At 40.1% G+C, this 21,345-nt stretch overlaps 1 protein-coding gene across 1 annotated transcript in view; it reads left to right on the forward strand.

Moving 5' to 3' along the window:
* Nucleotides 1-21,345, forward strand: part of BAZ1B (bromodomain adjacent to zinc finger domain 1B) — a gene marked incomplete at its 5' end in the record, with an annotated part of 102,049 nt that overhangs the window by 28,860 nt on the left and 51,844 nt on the right. Inside the window, 3 exons of the mRNA XM_008067193.2 lie at nt 7,394-7,595; nt 11,309-11,430; nt 17,619-17,816. Of these exons, the coding sequence (XP_008065384.2) occupies nt 7,394-7,595; nt 11,309-11,430; nt 17,619-17,816 (522 nt within the window). The remainder of the gene's footprint in view (nt 1-7,393; nt 7,596-11,308; nt 11,431-17,618; nt 17,817-21,345) is intronic.

Here is a 21,345-nt window from a genome sequence, read left to right on the forward strand (position 1 = left end):
CACTCACCTCAGCCTCCCAAAGGCACGGGATTACAGGCTAAGCCACCGAGCCCGGCTAAGGAGACTTTTTTTTAAACAAAGATCACATTCCACCTGCTTTCCTTATGATCTTTCTCATCAAAAACGTATCTTGAGCCAGACGTGGTGGCTCACGTCTGGAATCCCAGCACTCAGGCAATCCACTCACCTCAGCCTCCCAAAGGCACAGGATTACTGGCTGAGCCACCAAGCCCGGCAGGTCATTACTTTTTACTGCTGAGTAGTATATGTATAGACCATGATTTATTTATCCCATCACCTGTTGATAGACGTTTAGGTTGTTTTGGCTAACAAATAAATCTCCTATAAATATATATCTGTGTATGTATGTATGTATACATGTGTGTGTGTGTATTTTTTATTTTATTTTTTGTAGGTGAGGTCTTACTCTGTTACACCGGCTGGAGTGCAGTGGCATGATCATGGCTCAAGTGGCATGATCATGGCTCACTGCAGCCTTGATCTCCTGAGCTCAGGGCTCAGGTGATCCTTCTGCCTCAGCTTCCCGAGTAGCCGGACTACAGGTGTGCCCCATCACATCTGGCTTATTTTTAATTTTTTTTGTAGAGACAAGGTCTTGCTATGTTCCCCAGGCTGGTTAGGGCATAGCGGTCCTTAATGATCATGCACCTGGCTGGGTGCAGTGGTTCACATCTGTAATCCCAGCACTTTGGGAGGTGGAGGTGAGAGAATTGCTTGAGCCCAAGGATTCGAGACCATCCTGGGCAACATGGTGAGACCTTGTCTCTAAGTAAATAAAAAAATTAGCTGGGTGTGGTGGTGCACATCTGTAGTTCCAGCTACTTGGAAGGTTGTGGTGGAAGGATTGCCTGAACCCATCAGGTCGAGGCTGCGGTGACCATGAATGTGCCACTGCCCTCCAGCCTTGGCAACAGAGTGAGATTCTGACTCAAAAAAATATATATATATTATGCACCTAATAATAGGGCTTCAAAATACATGAAACAAATGTGGATGTAGTTACAGAGAGAAATAGACAAATAACATTTATAGTTAAAGATGGCAACGCCTTTTCTGAGTAATTGATAGAAAAGTAGAAAGTAAGCAAGAATATAGAAAATTTGTACAACACTAAAATCAACCAGTTTGACTTGTCATTATAAAACATTTCACATCAGATTATACATTCCTTGAAGTATATAATTTACCAAAATATACCATATTTTGAGTTTTAGAAAGGTCTCTTTTTAAAATTTTTTTTTGAGTCAGAGTTTTACTCTTGCCCAGGCTGGAGTACAGGGGCATGCTCATGGCTACCGAAGCCCTGACCTACTGGGCTCAGGCAATCCTTCCACCTCAGCCTTCCAAGTCGCTGGAACTACAGATGTACACCACCACACCTGGCTAATTTTTTGATTTACTGTAGAGATGAGATCTCAGCAAGTTGCTCAGGCTGGTCTTGAATCCTTGTACTCAGGCAGTCCTCGCCTCTACCTCCCAAAGTGCTGGGATTACAGGCATGAGTCACTGCTCCTAACAGAAAAGTCTTAATAAACTTAAAAAGATTAAGTCCATTCAGTGTTTACTCTGTGCTTACTTCGGCAGCACATATACTAAAATTGGAATGATACAGAGAAGGTTAGCATGGCCCCCGTGCAAGAATAACATGCAAATTTATGAAGCATTTCATATTTTATATTAAAAAATAAAACTAAGAATATACTGTGACCAAAATTGAATTAAATTAGAAATTAATAACATCTGGAAATCTGCAAATAATTGGAAACACCATTATCTTACTCATAGATTAAAGAAGGAATCAAAAGGGAAAGTAGAAAATACTTTGAGCTGAATGAAAGTGAAGACATAGTATATTAGAATTTGTAAATGTTTAGGAGAATAGGACAGCATTCAATAACTACAGTAGAAAAACAAGGAAAGATCTGAAATCACTGATGTTGGCTTCTATCTTAAGTAAAAAGACAAGGAACTTAAATCTAGAGTAAGCAGAAGGCAGGAAGTGATAAAGATCAGAATAGAAATCTATCAAATAGAAAACAGGAATATGATGGAAAATCAATGAAATCAAAAGCTTATAATTTGAGAAATCAATAAAATTGATAAATCTGTAGTCAAATGCTCAGAAAAAAAGGATACAAATTAATAGGAAGATTTAGAGAGGTAGTATCACTACAGAGTCTACAGATATTGACAGTTCAGTTAGGGAATATTATGAACACCTTTATGTCAATAAGATTGACAAGTTATGCCAACACCTTGGGAGGCTGGGTTGGAAGGATTGTGAGGAGTTCGAGATCAGCCTTGGCAACATTGCTAGACTTTGTCTCTACAAAAAAGAAAGAAAGGAAAGATGGACAAGTTAAAAAACACATTCCCTGAAAGACACAAAGTATCAAAACTCAAAAAGTAGAAACCTTTATAACCCTATACCTAGGAAATAAATTTATTTTATTTTATTTTATTTATTTGTTTATTTATTTTTTTGAGTTGGAGTCTCACTCTGTCGCCCAGACTAGAGTGCAGTGGCTGCTCCCGGCCACCGCAGCCTCGACCTGCTGGGCTCTGGCGATCCTTCCGCCTCAGCCTTTCGAGTAGCTGGAACTACAGGCATGCACTACCACGCCCGGCTGATTTTTTGATTTATTGTAGAGATGAGGTCTTGCTGCCCAAACGGGTCTCGAATCCACGGGCTCAGGCAATCCACTCACCTCAGCCTCCTAAAGGCGCGGGATTACAGGCTGAGCCACCGAACCCGACTAGAAATTGATTTTATGCTTAAACTCTTCCTGCAAAGAAAACTCCACTGGTGAATTGTACCAAACATTTAGTGAATAAATAATACCAATTCCATACAAATGCTTCTAGAAATAGAAGAGGAAGAAATAGTTTTCCTTTTTTTTTTTGAGTTGGAGTCTCCCTCTGTCACCCAGACTGGAGTGCAGTGGCCGTGAGCGGCCACTTCACCCTTGACTTGCTCTGCGCCAGCAATCCTTCCATCTCAGGCTTCCAAGTAGCCAGAACTACAGGTGCATGCTACCACGCCCGGCTAATTTTCTTTTTTGATTTATTGTAGAGATGAGGTCTCGCCAAGTTGCCCAGGTGGGTCTCGAACCGGCGGGCTCAGGCAATTCACTCACCTCGGCCTCCCAAAGCACGGGATTACAGGCTGAGCCACTGAACCCGGCCAGTAGTTTTCAACCTAATATATGAGGCCAACATTTTACCAGTATGAAAATCATATAAGCACATTGCAAGAAAAAAAACTTCAAACTAAGAAAAAATTGTACCTATCTTTAGAAAAGTCCCTTGTGAACACTAAGTACATTTTTTTTCACTTTATTTTATTTGAGTTTGAGTGTCACTGTCACCCAGGCTGGACTGCCATGGTACGTTCACGGCCACCAAAGTCTCGACCTGCTGGGCTCAGGCAATCCTTCTGCTTCAGCCTTCCAAGTAGCTGGAACTACAGGCATACACTTTCGCGCCCTGCCAATTTTTCTTGATTTATTATAGAGGTAAGGTCATGCCAAGTTGCCCAGGCTGGTCTTCAACCCGTGGGCCTAGGCAAACTTCTTACCTCGGCCTCCCAAAGTGCTGGGATTATAGGCGTGAGACCACTGCACCCGACCTTTTCTTTTTTACTTTAGATTGGTAATGTGCTGATGGCATAACAAGGTTTGAGGGAGGCCCGTCTCATGCTTAAGTGAGAAACCCAATTATCACTCTTAGGAACTGCAAAAGGATCTTAGATGTACAAATTATAATAAAAATTTTAGCAAATGAAACTTTAAACATTATATTTAAAGGATAATACATCGTTGCCAGGTGGGTTTATCTTAGGAATGCAGGTTTAGTTTAACATTTGTAAGTCAATGTAATTCTTATTAATAAACATTTAATCATTTTGATGGAGACTTGAAATGCATTTGGTGAAATCCAGTATGGACTCCTAATAAAAGCTTTTAGCACATTGTGAATATAAAGAAACTTTTTCAGCTTGATAAAGGTATTAATAAATAATCTCCAGGTAACATCATTCTTTTTTTTGAGTTGGATTCTCACTCTGTCGCCCAGACTGGAGTGCAGTGGCCGCTCCCGGCCACCGCAGCCTCGACCTGCTGGGCTCTGGTGATCCTTCCGCCTCAGCCTTCCAAGTAGCCGGAACTACAGGCATGCACTACCACGCTCGGCTGATTTTTTGATTTATTGTAGAGATGAGGTCTTGCTGTCCAGGCAGGTCTCGCACCCGCGGGCTCAGGCAATCTACTTACCTCAGCCTCCCAAAGGAGCGAGATGACAGGCTGAGCCACCGAGCCTGGCTAACATCATTCTTAATGGTAAAAGCCCGGCCGGGCTCTGTGGCTCAGCGTGTAATCCCAGCGCTTTGGGAGGCTGAGGTGAGTGGATTGCCTGAGCCTGCGGGTTCGAGACCTGCCTGGGCAGGCAAGACCTCTCATCTCTACAATAAATCAAAAAATTAGCCGGGCGTGGTAGTGCACGCCTGTAATTCTGGATACTAGGAAGGCTGAGGTGGAAGGATCGCTGGAGCCCAGCAGGTCGAGGCTGCAGTGGCCGGGAGCGGCCGCTGCACTTCAGTCTGGGCGACGGAGTGAGACTCCAACTCAAAAAAAAAAAAAAAGAAGAAGAAGAAAAAGATGTATGTCTACTCTCCCACGCTAATATTGAACTGAGGGTTGAAGCCAAATTTGTAGCCAGTGTAGTATATCAGTGTAAATAATGAAAAGGCATCCAAATTTGAAAAGAAGAAGTAAAATTATTTGCAGACAACATGATTGTGTAGAACATCTGATGAAATCTGAAAACGACTAGAACTATAAGTTTAGCAAGGTGGCAGGATATAAGATCAATATACAGAAAAAATTCATTTGTATTTCTACATACTAGCAACAAATACTTGGAAGATTTAAAAAATCTGTACCATTTACAACAGCATCAAAAATACGAACTACAAGCTGGTATGGTGGTGCATACCTAAAATCTCAGCTATTCAGTAGCCTGAGATGGGAGGATTACTTGAGCCCAAGAGTTTGAGACCAACCAGATAACATAGTGATACTTCTTGTTTAAAAAAAGAAAAGAAATACGGTAGTCTGTTCTTATCTGTGGTTTCAGTTACCTGAGGTTAGTGGTGGTCCAAAAATATTAAATGGAAAATTCCAGAAATAAACAACTCATAAGTTTTAATTTGTGTGCCATTTTAAGTATTGTGATCCAGTCTTGTGCTGTCCACTCTGTCTTGCCCAAGGCAGGAATCAGCCCTTTGTCCATCATATCACTGTACATTCCTGACAGTCACTTAGTAACTGTCTCAGTTATCAGATCCACCATTGCTTGTTTCTAAATAACACTTCTTTTCACTTAATAATGGCTCCAAAGTTTAAAAGTAATGTTGCTGGCACTTTAGATACGCAAATGTTTCCCTTAAGTAAAAAGATGAAAGCTCTCAATTTAATAAGGAAAGAAAAAGATTTATGCTGAAGTTGCCAAGCTCTATAGTAGGAACGAATCTTCTCTCCATGAAGAACGAAAAAGAAATCCATGCATGGCATGTATGGGGTTTGGCACTTTTCATGGTATCCACTGGGGATCTTGGAATGTAGCCATCCATGTATGGGGGGTGGCTAACATACTCAGAGTAAATCTGACAAAAGATGTGCAAGGCCTTTATGCTGAAAGTGATAAAACATGGCTGAGAGAAATTAAAGAAAACCTAAAGCAATGTAGAGACATGCCTTGTTCATGGGTGAGAAAACTCAGTTTTCAGTTCTTCTCAAATTGAAGTATAGATTTAACACAATTGCAATAGACTCCCAGCAGCTTTTTTAGGAAGAATTGTCAAACTGTTGGTAAAATTTATTTGGAGATGTAAAGAACCTAGTCAAAACAATTTTGAAAAAGAATGGCAAAGTTAGAGACCTAATGCTATCAGATTTCGTATCTTTTTTTTTTTTTTTTTGAGTTGGAGTCTCATTCTGTCACCCAGACTGGAGTGCAGTGGCCACTCCCGGCCACCGCAGCCTTGACCTGCTGGGTTCTGGCGATCCTTTCACCTCAGCCTTCCAAATAGCCAGAATTACAGGCATGTGCTACCATGCCCGGCTGATTTTTTGATTTATTGTAGAGATTAGGTCTCGCCAAGTTGCCCAGGCGGGTCTTGAACCCGCGAGCTCAGGCAATCCACTCACCTCGGCCTCCCAAGTCGCGGGATTACAGGCTGAGCCACCGAGCCCAGGCTGATTTCATGTCTTAATTTAAAGATTCTGAATTAAGACAAATAGGTCAGTGAAACAGACTAGTATCCAGAAATAGACACACACAAACAAATAATTTTTTGATAAAGGTAGAAAGATAATTAAGCGGAGAAAAGAATTTTTGAACAAATGTTTCTGGAACAATTAGATAATCCATATATCTTTATTTTTCTAGTGGAAATTCTTGAGCTATATGCATATTTCAGGCTAATACAATGATTGCCACTTGTCCTTGGTGTATCAGTATTGTACATGAATTATGGACTAGATTGCAATAATTTTATTTTTAGGATATCATATTTCTCCCTTTTTTTTCTTTTCTTTTTTTTTTTTGTGAGTTGTAGTCTTACTCCGTCGCCCAGGCTGGAGTGCAGTAGCAGGCTCATGGCCACCCCAGCGTCGACTTGCTGGTGGGCTCTGGCAATCCTTCCGCCTCAGCCCTCCAAGTAACCGGAACTACAGGCGTGTGCTACCATGCCCAGCTAATTTTTGATTTATTGTAGAGACAGGGTCTCGACCAAGTTGCCTGGATTGGTCTCGAACCAATGGGCTCAGGCAATCCACTTGCCTCGGCCTCACAAAGTACTGGGATTACAGGCTGAGCCACCTAGCCCAGCCTATGTTTTTTATTTTTTATTTTTTTGAGTTGGAATTTCTGTCGCCCAGGCTGAAGTGTAGTGGCACACTCACAGCCACCACAGCCTTGACCTACTTGGCTCAGGCGATCCTTTCTCCTCAACCTTCCAAGTAACCAGAACTACAGGCATGCACTACCACACCTGGCTAGTTTTTTATTTATTGTAGAGAGAAGGTCTTGCCAAGTTGTCTGAATCCACAAACTCAGGCAGTCTACTCACCTCGGCCTCCCAAAGTGCTGGGATTACAGGCTGAGCCACTGAGCCCGACCAGGATGTCATATTTCAACCTAGAAGTCTGAGAAATAAAGTTTGAAAAAAATTCATTGTACTTGGATACCTTAGAGTCTCAGTAAATTTTTGTTAGTTGAGGAGACATGTTTATTGGATTATATATTCAAAACATCTTTAGGGTTCTAGTTGTTATTTATTATCTCTAGTTTTCCTTTTCTGTCTCCTTTACAGGTCGGAAAGGAGAAAATGCTCAAGGTAAAGATTGTTAAGATTCATCCTTTGGAGAAGGTGGATGAAGAGGCCCCTGAGAAGAAGTCTGATGGTGCCTGTGATTCTCCGTCAAGTGACAAAGAGAATTCCAATCAAATTGCTCAGGACCATCAGAAGAAGGAGGCAGTTGCAAAAGAGGATGAAGGAAGGAGAGAGAGCATGAGTATGTATGATGCTGGCTTTCCGTAGTGAGTGATGAGACCCTGTGTGTTTTATTATACACAGATCTTTTAGGGTTCTCTAGAAACTGAGTGATTGGGTTTCGTTTTGTTTTTTGATTTGGAGTCTCACTCTGTCACTCAGGCTGGAGTGCAGTGGCACCCTCATGGCCACTGCAGCCTCAACCTGCTGGGCTCAGGCAGTCCTTCCACCTCAGCCTTCCAAGTAGCTGGAACTGTAGGCGCGCATCACCATGCCCGGCTGATTTTTTGATGTATTGTAGAGACGAGGTCTCGCCATGTTGCTTAGGCTGATCTTGAACCCCTGAGCTCAGGCAGTCCTCTCTCCTTGGCCTCCCAAAATACTGGGATTACAGGCTTGAGTCACCGTGCCTGGTGTGAATGGGTTTTTATATAGACATTATTTTGTTTATTTATGATTCAAAAAGCAACTAAACTATCCACAAAATGAATAAAGACTTAAATCCCCCTAAACAATTAAGACCATTGGGAAATAATTTCATCAGTTGCTTGAGATCTATGTGCATTTTCCTAGCTACTCAAGATCACTAAGAAAATTTGCTTTCCTTGTCTCTTAAAGTGGAAAATAGGTATGTTTGTATGAGGGTTTGATCAAAGTAGGAGGGGCAGATTATTCTAATCTTTATTGCTCTTCACATTGAAGCCAGTGTGTGGTTTTAGTTACAGTTGACCCTTGAATAACATGGGTTTGAACTGCATAGGTTTATATATGCATGGATTCTTTTTAATGATATATTGGAAAATTTTTGGAGATTTAAGACAATTTGAATAAACAGATGACCTGAGTAACCTAGAAATGTTGAAAAAATTAAGGAAAAAGTTTGTCATGAATGCCTAAAGTATATGTAGATACTAGTCTGTTTTATTGTTTACTATCATAAAATATCTATTAAAGAAAGTTAAGATTTATCAAAACCTACACACACAGACATACATGCACTATTTACAGTCGAGAGAAATGTAAATAAATGTAAACTTTCAGTATTAAGTCATAACTGCATAAGATTAACTATAGTTCATATTGCGTACTGCAGTAATTTTCTAGCAGCCTTCTGTTGCCATTGTATTGAGTTCAGGCAAGTATGACTTAAAATGCCATGTGATACTAATCATCTCTGCATGAGCAGTTCATCTCTCCAAGAAATTACTGATGGCAGTAAAAAGTGGTCTTTTGCAGTTCTTGTGTGCTTTTCATCGTGTTTGGTGCAATACCCAAGTCTTGAATAACACTACAGGACCCATACAAAGTGCCACTAGTGATGTTGGAAGCGCTCCCAAATAACAGAACGTCACAAGAAAAACTTAAATTGCTAATACATACTGTAGATTGATGTGTGTAACTACCATTGCCCCACAATTTCAAGATAAATGAACCCACCTTATGGACGTTGTAAAAAAGAAGAGGACATTTGTTAAGTTATCCTTGCAGCTGTGCCAGTAGGCACAAAAACCTTGCACTTTTTGCAGAATGTCTTTTTGTCTCCTACTCAAAATGAAGCCTTTTATCTAGGTACAGGAGTACTATACGAAAGATATATCTTTGGACTGTCAAAATATTCAAGAAAAGGTGTAGGATCTAAAGCAGAAGTATTTTATGTCAGCGTGTGATAGTTTTAGAAAGAAATTTGGCTTAATGTCAAGATAATAGGAGAAGCCGTTTCTGGTGTATAGTATATAATAATATACAAAATATGTGCTAATTATTGATTTTTTATGCTATCAGTAAGGCTTCTGGTCAACATTGGACTATTGTAAGTAACATTTTTGGGTAGTCAAAAGTTATATGTGGATTTTCGACTGCAGCCCTAACCCCCGCCCTGTTCAGGGGTCAACTGTACTTTTTTCTACAATGGTACTTTTTTTCTATTCTGTGATTTAAGTCCCTCTTAGATGAGATCTGGTAAAATTCTGAAACACCGATGTCTAAAAGTAATTTTTAGGGACTTTGAGACTTTTTAACAATAATGTTTTGAAGAACTGAGACTTTCTCTGGAAAAATTATTTGACCTCTGAGTACTTTATTTAAAAAACAAAACAGAACATAAAATCCTGTATAAATAAATAATTTAACTGGACTAGATTCCTTTTGGAGACAAAAGGAATCTAGGTATACAAGGCGTTTAGTGAATACTGATTTTCCCTCCCCATCAGTGTTTCAGATTTTGGGTTAGAATGTCATGTTGTCTGCCTCCCATTCTATTTTGTATTGCTCCAGATGTTTTGTGTATGTGCCGATGGTTTTAGAGATTTCCTTCTCATAGTCTGAAGGAAACTTCTGAGACTGTCATTGTAGTTGGCCCACCCCAAGTTGGTGATATTTCAGTTTCGTTTTCTACTCTGTATTGCGAATGCTATTGTCTATATTTTCTAGTTTTTCTTTTCTTTGTTTTTAATATTGAAGTTTTGTAAATAGGCATTACTTACATTCTTTGAGATTGAGACATGTTTTGGTTAGGAGTCTTATCTGTACTTTCTGATCATCAGTTTATTCTTTATGCTATTGTGCTTTAAATTCTGCGTCTTTACTCCTGAAATAGTTTCTAATAATTTTATAGCTGATCTCCTAACTGCCAAATACAGACGTTTCTTCTTAGATTACGTTTTACTTTTCTGTTTAACTCCATTGATCACTCATATCTTTTGGATTGGTACCTCTGTCTCCTAGTTTTCCAGTTATTTTTCTTCACCTCCTTTTTTCCTTGCCATTCCTTAGATTTTTTTCATAAGGTTCTATTCTTTGCGTTCTTTTTATTTTTCAATCTACATAATATCCTGTTTTTATCTTATTCATACCCACAGTTTGAACTCTTATCTGTATGTGGGATGATGATTTCCATGGCTAGATCAGACTTCTTAACTCTAGGCCGGATCTTCACTTATATATCCTATAGGCAATTGAAATTCAACACATATAAACAGGAATACTGCTGTTCCCTTCATATTGTCTCGCTTGGCCCACCATCCACTCAATCCATAAGTCAGAAAATTTGGGAACCTTTAACATTCCCACATCAAGTTGATCTGTATCCTAAATATCTTTTAATTCTTTCCATTCCAGTTGTTTAGCATTGTATTCTTTGATTTCCATGTCTTCGGTCAAATCTTCCCATTTCATGTGTATCTTTTAACTGCTGAAATTATTTTTTTCCTGAATTCTTTTTCTCCCACACTAGTGATCTTCCCAAAATGCACTTCTAGTTAGTTAGACTAAAAATCTTTCTTTAGTTTTCTAGTACTCACGAGACAAATTCCAGCCTCTCTGAATAGTATAGAAGGCCCTTTTCAATTTTCCCCTGGCTTACCTTTTTAGTCTAATTTTTTACTATATTATGCACCATATTCAGCCGTACCTTGCTGCTTTCAATCTCTGAACAAGTCATATTTTCTTTCCTACCTGTCTTTCACATTAATTTTAGGTATTCCTTCTGTATACTCATGGTATTTTTCTTTGCCAGTCTTTGTTAGAGTTTACCATATTGTATTGTAATTATGTCCCTGTTGGCTTCCCTTATAGACTTTAGCTCCTTGAAATTGAGGACATAACGATTCATCTTTGTGCTACATCACCCAGTGCCTGGTCCAGAGTAGGTGTTCAGTAAGACACCTACTTACTAATGAATACATGAATAGAATTAAAATGATTATGTTTTCACTAATTTTTTATTGATTTGGCTAGATGACAGAGCACGTAGATCTCCACGAAAACTCCCTACTTCATTAAAAAAAGGAGAAAGGAAATGGGCTCCTCCAAAATTTCTGCCTCACAAATATGATGTGAAACTACAAAATGAAGATAAGGTTAGTTGGCACTTTACATTAAACCTCTTACATGTGGTAGATGTGATTTAAGGAAGTATCATAGGGTTGGTTTTCTTGGAGAAAATGTGCTAAAGGAAAATATAAATGAATGTCTTTGCACAGCAGATCCTGAGTGGTTATCTAGTTTTAGTAATTATGACTTTAAGATAAATTATATTTTTTCCTAGGAAATAGAATGCTTTCCTCTTTTTTTCATAGGGTATTAATAACTCCATCAGAGTTCCTCAATTAGTAAATGAGATTGAGAAGGCTTATAATCCAAATCCTTTGCTTCTTTATTTGGGTTTTTACATTTGAGCTTCAAAGTCAGTTTGAAAAATAAGAATCTGTTCCCAGCATTTATGGAATTTTCAAGGAAATCGCTTTTCCCAGTTAAAGGTAGAGGGATAATTTGTAATATAAACTGAGAAGTTGCGTCAACTTTAATCAGTGCTTTTATGAGGACTCTTATAAAACTACAAACTAATAATCTGTAACAGTAAATACCCTAAAATAACTTAGTACTATATTTTATTAATTTTTTTTTTTTGAGTTGGACTCTCACTCTGTCACCCAGGCTGAAGTGCAGTGGCACGCTCATGGCCACCCCAGTGTCAACCTGCTGGGCTTAGGTGATTCTTTCACCTCAGCCTTCCAAGAAGCTGGAACGACAGGCATGTACCACCATGCCTGGCTATTTTAAAAAATTTATTGTAGAGATGAGATCTTACCAATTTGCAGAGGCTGGTCTCGAACCCATGGGCTCAGGCAATCCTCTCACCCTGGCCTCCCAAAGTGCTGGGATTATAGGCGTGAAGCATTACACCTGGCAATATATTTTATTGATTCTAAGATGCTTAGGTAAACTTTCTGTTTTTTTTTTGTTTTTGACTTGGAGTGCCATTCTGTTGCCCAGGCTGAAGGGCAGTGGCACGCTCCCCGTCACCACAGCCTCGACCTGCTGGGCTCAGGCGATCCTTTGAAGTAGCTGGAACTATAGACACACGCTACCATGCCTGGCTAATTTTTTGATTTATTGTAGAGATGAGGTCTCACCAAGTTACCCAGGCTGGTCTTGAACCTCTGGGCTCAGCCAATCCTCTCATCTCTGCCTCCCAAAGTGCTAGGATTACAGACTTGAGCCACCACACCTGGCCTAGATGTTTAGTTTTTTAACATGTCTAGAATCAGGGTGTATCTTAAAATTAATTGGCAAGAGTTATTTTTCTTAGTGGTATATAAAATAATGTGTGTTTTACTGATTACAACTTAGATTTTAAGAATCACAGCATGTTACTTTCAGGTACTCCTACACCCAAATGTAAAGACTCTTAGAAAGAGGAGGTGGGTTAGAGTATTGGGTGTGGAAGGCAACTGTACTTTTGTCGTTAGTTAAAACCAACTTATAGAAGAAACAGCTAATGCCTGAGAGTTTTAATAACTCCATCAGAGTTCCTGATTTAGTAAATGAGATTGAGAAGGCTTATAACCCAAACCCTTTGGTTGTTTATTTGGTTTTTTTTCTTTTCCGCCTCAGAATGTTGACAAGTCTCATTCCATTCTGACTGATTGGTTTTATGGTTGGTGACCTGAAGACTTGACTGGATTGTTAGGATTTTTGACCCTTTGCACTCGGAGACATCTCACGGATCAACTACCAGCAACTCGACCTCACTTTTTAACAGAATAGTGAAAAACAAATTTCTTTATACTAAACAGTATGGCATTTTAACTCATCATTTTATTTTATTTTATTTTGTGTCAGAGTCTTACTCTGTCACCCACGCCAGAGTGCAGTGGCATGCTCACAGCCACAGCATCCTTAACCTGCTTGACTCAGGTGATCCTTCCACCTCAGTTTTCCAAGTAGCTGGTACTACAGGTTCGTGCAACCGTGCTTGGCTAATTTTTTGATTGACTAATTTTTTGATTTATTGTAGAGACAAGGTCTTGCCAAGTTGTCCTGGCTGGTCTCGAAGTTCTGGGCTCAGGCAATCCTCTCGCCACCGCTTCCCGAAGTGCTGAGATTACAGGCCTGAGCCACCATGCCCAGCTCAGTTATTTTATTGTAATGATATTTGACTTATAATGGAATTTTGGACATTGAGGAGCTTATTATGACAAAAAAAATCAAAATTTTATATCTTATATTTTTCTAACGTTTGGTGTCTTGTGAAATAGTCACTGATAGGCATTGCTGGTTCATTGATACATGTTATGCAATAGTAATTTGTTTGACATTTTCACCTAGGGTTTTTCTATTTGAGTAGACAATACAGTCTCCTTTTCTTCCTCTCACATTAATAATATGTAATTTATTGTCCAGTCTGTTGTTTGAAGACAGTGTGAAAGAATGCACTTGTGATTTCTGAAAACGACTTCTCAACTGATGGATCATATTTCTATATTTCTATGTATATATACCATATCTTTGCTTTCTTGTGTAATTTGCACAAATTGGAAAACTTCAAATTGGACGACAGGAAACATTTTTGCAAAATTTGCTCTTGCCTAAGTTTGTCCTGTATATTCACCAGCAATCTCTATGTTCCCCAAGAGGGGACATCTGAGTAGTTGGCTAGATTTGCAGTTTCCCCTCAGAGGACATCTGAGTGCAAATGGTTAAATTTTGTTTGCTTATTTTTTTATTATTTAGAGTTAGAGTCTCACTCTGTCACCCAGGCAGGCTGGGAGTGCAGTCGCATAATCACAGCTACTGCAGCCTCAGCCTGCTGGGCTTAAGTGATTCTTCCACCTCAGCCTACAAAGTAACTGGGACTACAGGTGTGTGCCACCATGTCAACTAATTTTTTATTTATTGTAGAGATGGGGTCTATTTATTGTAGAGATGAGGTCATATTGCCCAGGCTGATCATATTTACTTATTTTTAATTAATTGTTTTTTTCAGTCAGGGATCTCACTTTTGCTCAGACTGGAGTACAGTGGCACCATACTGGCTTACCATAGTCTTGACCACCTGGGCTCAAGCAGTTCTCCTACCTTGGCCAACCAAAGTGCTGCTGAGATTACAGGCATGAGCCACCATGCTGGCCAGGATTTTTTTTATATTTGAAAATTGCATGTTGTTAAATACACTTTTTTTACTAAATTTCTCATTTGACAAGGTAGCTAGTTAAAACATGCTAAGGAGTGTCAACCACTTCCCTATAGTTATCATTTGTATTGTTATTGTTGAATATAACTATTTTGTTCACAAATAAGCAGTACTGGTGATAGGAAGATAGAAGATACAAATAAGATCGCTTCCTGGGGCCTTTTGACTAAGATCAAGTGAAAATACAAATTAAAAAGAAGAAATGTTTAATTTTATACTCAGAGGTGATAACTGGCGAATATAGATTTAGTTAATGGTTGTTAGTTCCTAATATTTTATATGTATTATTTTGTTTTTTATTTTTGAGTTGGAGTTTTACTCTGTTGTCAGACTGGAGTGCAGTTGCACACCCACAGCCACTGTAGCTTCAACCTACTGTGCTCAGGCAATCCCACCACCTTATCCTTCCAAGTAACTGTAACTACAGGCATGCACCACTAAAGCCTGACTAATTTAAAATTTATTTTAGAAGCCGGGTTCAGTGGCTCAGCCTGTAATCCCGCGCCTTTGGGAGGCCGAGGTGAGTGGATTGCCTGAGCCCGCAGGTTCGAGACCCGCCTGGGCAACTTGGTGAGACCTCATCTCTACAATACATCAAAAATTAGCCGGGCATGGTAGTACGCATCTGTAGTTCCAGCTACTGAGGCGGAAGGATCACCGGAACCCAGCAGGTCGAGGCTGTGGTGGCTGGGAGCAGCCACTGCACTCCAGTCTGGGTGATAGAGTGAGACTCCAACTAAAAAAATAAAATAAAATTTATTTTAGAGATGAGGTCTCACCAAGCGGTCCAGGCTGGTCTTGAACCCCTGGGCTTTCATTTCTGCTTCCCAAAGTGGTGGGATTACAGGTGTAAACCACTGTGCCCAGCCTTGTCCATTTATTTTAAAGCTTGTTTTTTTTCATTTACTGTATGGTAAGTATCCGTAATACCATTAAATTTTCTTCCAAAGCAATATTCTCAGATTGTATGTAGTGTCTGAGTCATCAAGGGAGCTTATTAAGTAAGTAGAGTCTTAATTTTTACTACCACAGAGTCTTAAGATATTAAGTTTGTGGTGAGGCCCAAGAATTTGGACTCTACTTATTTATTTCTTATTTATTTATTTATTTATTTATTTATTTATTTATTTATTTATTTATTTATTTATTTTGAGTTGGAGTCTCACCCTGTCGCCTAGACTGGAGTGCAGTGGCTGCTCCCAGCCACCGCAGCCTTGACCTGCTGGGCTCCCGCGATCCTTCCACCTCAGCCTTCCAGTAGCTGGAACTACAGGCGTGCACTACCACACCCAGCTATTTTTTTGATTTATCGTAGAAATGAGGTCTCGCCAAGTTGCCCAGGCAGGTCTCGAACCCGTGGGCTCAGGCAGTCCACCCACCTCAGCCTCCTAAAGCACAGGATTACAGGCTGAGTCACCGCGCCTGGCTTACTTTTTTTGAGTTGAAGTCTCACTCTTGTCGACCCTGCTGGAGTGCAGTGGCATGCTCATGGCCACTGCAGCCTCCACCTGCTGGGCTCAGGTGATCTTTCCACCTCAGCCTTCCAAGTAGCTAGAACTACAGGCGTGCGCCATCACACTGGGCTAGTTTTTGTGATTTATTGTAGAGACGAGGTCTTACCAAGTTGCCCATGCTGGACTTGAACCTGTGGGCTCAGGCGGTCCTCTTACCTCAGCCTCTCAAAGTGCTAGGATTACAGGTTGAGCCAAGATGCCGGGCCACATTTGCATTTTAATAGCACCCTAGATGATTCTGTCCTGATTAAGAAACTTTTTTTTTATGACTACAAAAGGTCCATTATATGTATGTATCTTAATTTTAAAACTCCTTTATTGATGTATCATTTAAGTAATGACTTTCAACCTTCTCCTTTGTTTTTTTTTTTGAGTTGGCGCTCACTCTGTTGCCCAGACTGGAGTGCAGTGGCCACTCCTGGCTACCGCAGCCTCGACCTGCTGGGCTCCAGCGATCCTTCCGCCTCAGCCTTCCACGTGGCTGGAACTACAGGCGCGTGCTACCACGCCCGGCTGATTTTTTTGATTTATTGTAGAGATGAGGTCTCGCTAAGTTGTCTAGGCAGGTCTCGAACCCGCAGGGTCTGGCAATTCACTCACCTCACCTCCTCCTTTTAAAATTTTTTTTTTAAAGCTATTATAAACAGTTGATGGGAACTTTGTCTATTTAGTTCCAGAGATACATTATTTTTTTAAAACAGGCTTTTATTTTATTATTTATTTTATTTTATTTTTTGAGTCAGAATCTTACTGCTACCCTGTTAAGTTCAATGGCATGATTAAGGCTTGCTACGGCTTGGCCTCCCGGGTTCAGGCAGTTCTTCTGCCTCAGCCTCCCAGGTAGCTGGGACACACCACCATCCCAGTTAATCGTTTTAGTTTTTTTGTAGAGGTGAGGTTTCACAATGTTGCCCAGGCTGGTCTTGATCTCCTGGGCTCAAGCAGTCCTCCTGCCTCAGCCTTTCATAGTGCTGGGATTATCAGTGCGAGCCACTGCACCTGGCCAGGATAAGTTCTTAAGAGGAATTCCTGATACAAAAGAGTATATATGTTTTTAGAACTTTGATACATATTGACAGATTGCTTAGGAATTCTTTAAATTGACATCCTGTCTTTTAAAATCATTCTACATTTTCTCTCTTCTCTTTTTTTTTAAGGAGACAGCATCTCGCTTTGTAGCCCAGGCCTGGAGTGCAGTGGCTCAATCATATAGCTCACTGTAACCTCGAACTCCTGGGCCCAGGTAATCCACCAGCCTCAGCCTTCTGAGTAGCTAAGACTACAGGCACGTTTTAATTTTTGTTGAGATGCCATTCTTGCTATGTTGCCCACACTCTTCTTGAACTCCCAGCCTCAAGTGATTCTCTCACCTTAGCCTTCTGAGTTGATGCGATTACAGGTGCGAGCCACTGCACCTGGCCTACATTTTCTTGTGTCTAATCTATAACCCTATTTTTAAGATGGAATTGTGGTTTTTTTTGCAGAGAACATGCACTTTTGTTCTCTTTGGTTAATTGCTTTTTACCTCAGTGGTAAGTTATTTATCTTTGTTACCTAGATCATCAGCAATGTGCCAGCAGACAGCCTGGTTCGTACAGAGCGTCCACCAAATAAGGAGATACTTCGATACTTTATACGACATAATGCATTACGGGCTGGTACTGGTGAAAATGCACCTTGGGTTGTAGAAGATGAATTGGTGAAGAAATACTCTCTGCCTAGCAAGTTCAGTGACTTTTTACTTGATCCGTACAAGGTAAGTTCACTATTAATTTTTGGACAACAGGGTAAAGCACCATTATTTTCTCTTGTGGCTTCATTAGGATTAGATTTATAGCAGGTTTTGGACAATAACATCAGAAAATGAATTCAAAGACTTTCAGACATATCTGTTTTATATAGATTATGATGTGAAGTTGGTAGGATAGAGGCCAAAATGAATCTCTCCCCTGGTCTGACTTACTCATTACTGTGCTAGCATAATTTAAAAACTACATACATGTGGTTTTTCGCCTCAGGTCATTTTTATTAATAGAATGAGGTATGGTAGTACATTTTTTGTAGAGATGGGGGTCTTACTATGTTGTTTAGGTTGGTCTCCAACTCCTGACCTCAAGTGATCCTCCTGTCTCACATCCTCCCAAAGTACTAGGGTTTACAGGTGTGAGCCACTGTACTTGGTATCCACATTTTCTGTAGGAGACAGAGACTAGAATTCTAGGAACTTACAACCTGAAAGGCAATTTCTGAAGATATCAGCTACTCCCAGAGTTTCTAATGAGTGCTTAAATTACTAATGTTATGAAATTGGTATAATTCAGATTGAGACTAGGAAATGCAGGGTTGCTTAGACTAAACTGCTGTAAGAAGGCAGTGATTTTACCCAGTAAGAAAAAATAAGACTTGTGTAAGATACCAGTTATAAAATTTATGTCATATACTTGTCTTTATTATCTGCTTTCCTACCTTAAACAAGAATTTCTTATTCCCCAATAATAACTGTATTTTACTGATTGTCTTCTGATGTTTTGCATACTTGCTGTGTTTTTTTCTGTTTATAAAATGAGGTTACTTAACTGGGCGCGGTGGCTCATGCCTGTAATCTTAGCAATTTGGGAAGCCGAAGCAAGAGGATTGCCTCAGCCCAGGGATTTGAGATCAGCCTGGACAATTTGGCGAGACCCTGTCTTTACAATTGAAAAAAAAAAATTAGCCAGGCATAGTGGCTTATGTCTGCAGTTTCATCTACTTGGAAGGCTGAGGTGGAAGGATCGCCTGAACCAAGCAGGTCGAGTCTGTGGTAGCTGTGATTATGTCACTGCACTCCAGCACGAATAGCAGAGTGAGACGCTGACTCAAAAATAAAAATTTTTAAAAAATAAAATAAACTTTTTTAATATACTTTTGACTTCTCAGTAGAACATAGTAAAGAACATAGATAAGTAGACCATAAAACATTGCTTTGACTTTTTTCTTCATCTAAAGGAAATTTAAAATAATTATTAAGTACTGAAGTAGATAACTGGTGACCTGTTCATCCCAAAGTGGTATTTTTTCTCTTTGTCTCCTCTTTGGGCTTTGTAGAATTTGTTCGGTAGGCACTGAATATGTTTTTCATAAGAGACATGAGGTCTGGAAAGAGACAGCAAGTTCTGAGCATGGTTTTAGGAAGGGATCTAATAGGCGAGCTTAGGCTGAAGAGAGGAAGATTATGTAGAGATATAGGAATTTTTAATGTTGCCTGAGTAGCAGGGCCTAGTGTGATGATAATGGAGTATTGATGGTTTTGTAAACTTTTTCTAGATATAAATTACTTGAGAATAAGAACTGTCTTATTTTATATCTTGTGATGTTTAGCATAGTATGTTGCATATAGTAGGAACATGGCTATTTAATTAATTTCTTGAAGAAGTTCTATTCATTGACGAGAAAAATGCCACTGACATTTGGGTTTTAGGAATAGCATAATTTTTTGTATGTCTGATAAATTTTTTTTTTTTTTTTTTTTTTTGAGTTGGAGTCTCACTCTGTCACCCAGACTGGAGTACAGTGGCCGCTCCCGGCCACCACAGCCTCGACCTGCTGGGCTCCGGCAATCCTTCCGCCTCAGCCTTCCACATAGCCGGAACTACAGGCGTGCGCTACCACGCCTGACTGATATATTTTTTTTTTTTTTATTGTAGAGATGAGGTCTCGTTGCCCAAGGCGGGTTACGAACCCGCGGGCTCAGGGAATCCGCTCACCTCAGCCTCCCAAAGGCACGGGATTACAGGCTGAGCCACCGAGCCCGGCTGTATGTCTGATAACTTGGTGGAATGATTTACAAGGCAGCTGATGGTAAAATAACTGTTTTCTGAAATGAAATCTGCCATCTTAGTAGTTTATTACCCTCTGGTAATACATTGCCTAGTGTTTTGTTAGTCTCTGCTTAAAATCTTGATTTGGACTAATGAATCTTAGCCTTTGGATAGAGACATAAGAAGAAAATAATAGTTTAGTTATATCTGGAATCCCAAAACAATTTACTATTGTTCTTAATGTATTTTTAAAACATTCTGTTTTGAGTAATTTTATACAAAAAGTTGTCACTATACTACAAATAATCTCTTTGTACCATGTACTCTTTTTTAAAATCAGATTCCTCAAGTATTAACATGTATCATTTGTTTTATCATTTTCTCTTATTCTTCTACTTTTAATGTTTTTTTTTTTTTAGACATAAGTTCACTATGTTACCAGGCTAGAGTACAAGTGGCATAATCATAGCTCATTGTAGCTTCAATGCTTAGGCTCAGGGGATTCTCCTGCCTTAGCCTGTAGAGGTGCTAGGCCTATAGGCATGCACCACATGCCCAGCTGATTTTTTGTTTTTTGTTTTGTAGAGACTAGGTCTCTCTGTGTTGCTCAGACTGGCCTCGAACTGCTAGCCTCAATTCATCTTCCTGCCTCAGCCTCACAGAGTACTGAGATTACAGGTGTGAGTCACTGCAGCTGGCATCATTTTCTCTCTTTACACACACCTGAATTTTTTTTTTCCTGAGCCAAGTAATTTGCCAGATGCTATATTCATGTACAAAACACTTGAATGTGAATTTTCTTTTCTTTTCTTTTTTGGAGAATTGGGGTTTCACTCTGTCTCCCAGGCTGGAGTACAGTGGCTTAAACATAGCTTACTGCACCCTGGACCTCTTGGGCTCAGGCAGTCCTTCTGCCTCAGCCTCTCAAGTAGCTGGGACAATAGATGTGCCCTCCTACCATGCCCGACTGATTTTTTTTTTTTTTTTTTTTTTTTGAGTTGGAGTCTCACTCTGTCACCCAGACTGGAGTGGCACACTCTCAGCCACTCCCGGCCACTGCAGCCTTGACTTGCTGAGCTCTGGCGATCCTTCTGCCTCAGCCTTCCAAGTAGCTGGAACTATAGGCACGCACTACCACGCCCAGCTAATTTTTGATTTATTGTAGAGAGGAAGTCTCGCCAAGTTGCCCAGGTGGGTCTTGAACACACGGGCTCAGGTAATTCACTCACCTCAGCCTCCCAAAGTGCCGGGATTACAGGTTGAGCCACCGAGCCCGGCCCTGACTGATTTTTTTAATTTTTAATTTTATTTTTTGTAGAGGCATGGTCTTGTTATGTTGCCCAGGCTGATCTCAAACTCCTGGGCTCAAGCAATCCTCCCGCCTTGGCCTCCCAGATCCCAGAGTATGCTGGGATTACAGGTGTGAGCCACCTCACCCAGCCTGAATGTATTTTTTTTTTTTTTTTTGAGTTGGAGTCTCACTCTGTC

Source organism: Carlito syrichta, unplaced genomic scaffold (genome assembly GCF_000164805.1).
Source record: "Carlito syrichta isolate Samal-C Ts95f unplaced genomic scaffold, Tarsius_syrichta-2.0.1 Scaffold309393, whole genome shotgun sequence".
NCBI lineage: Eukaryota > Metazoa > Chordata > Mammalia > Primates > Tarsiidae > Carlito > Carlito syrichta.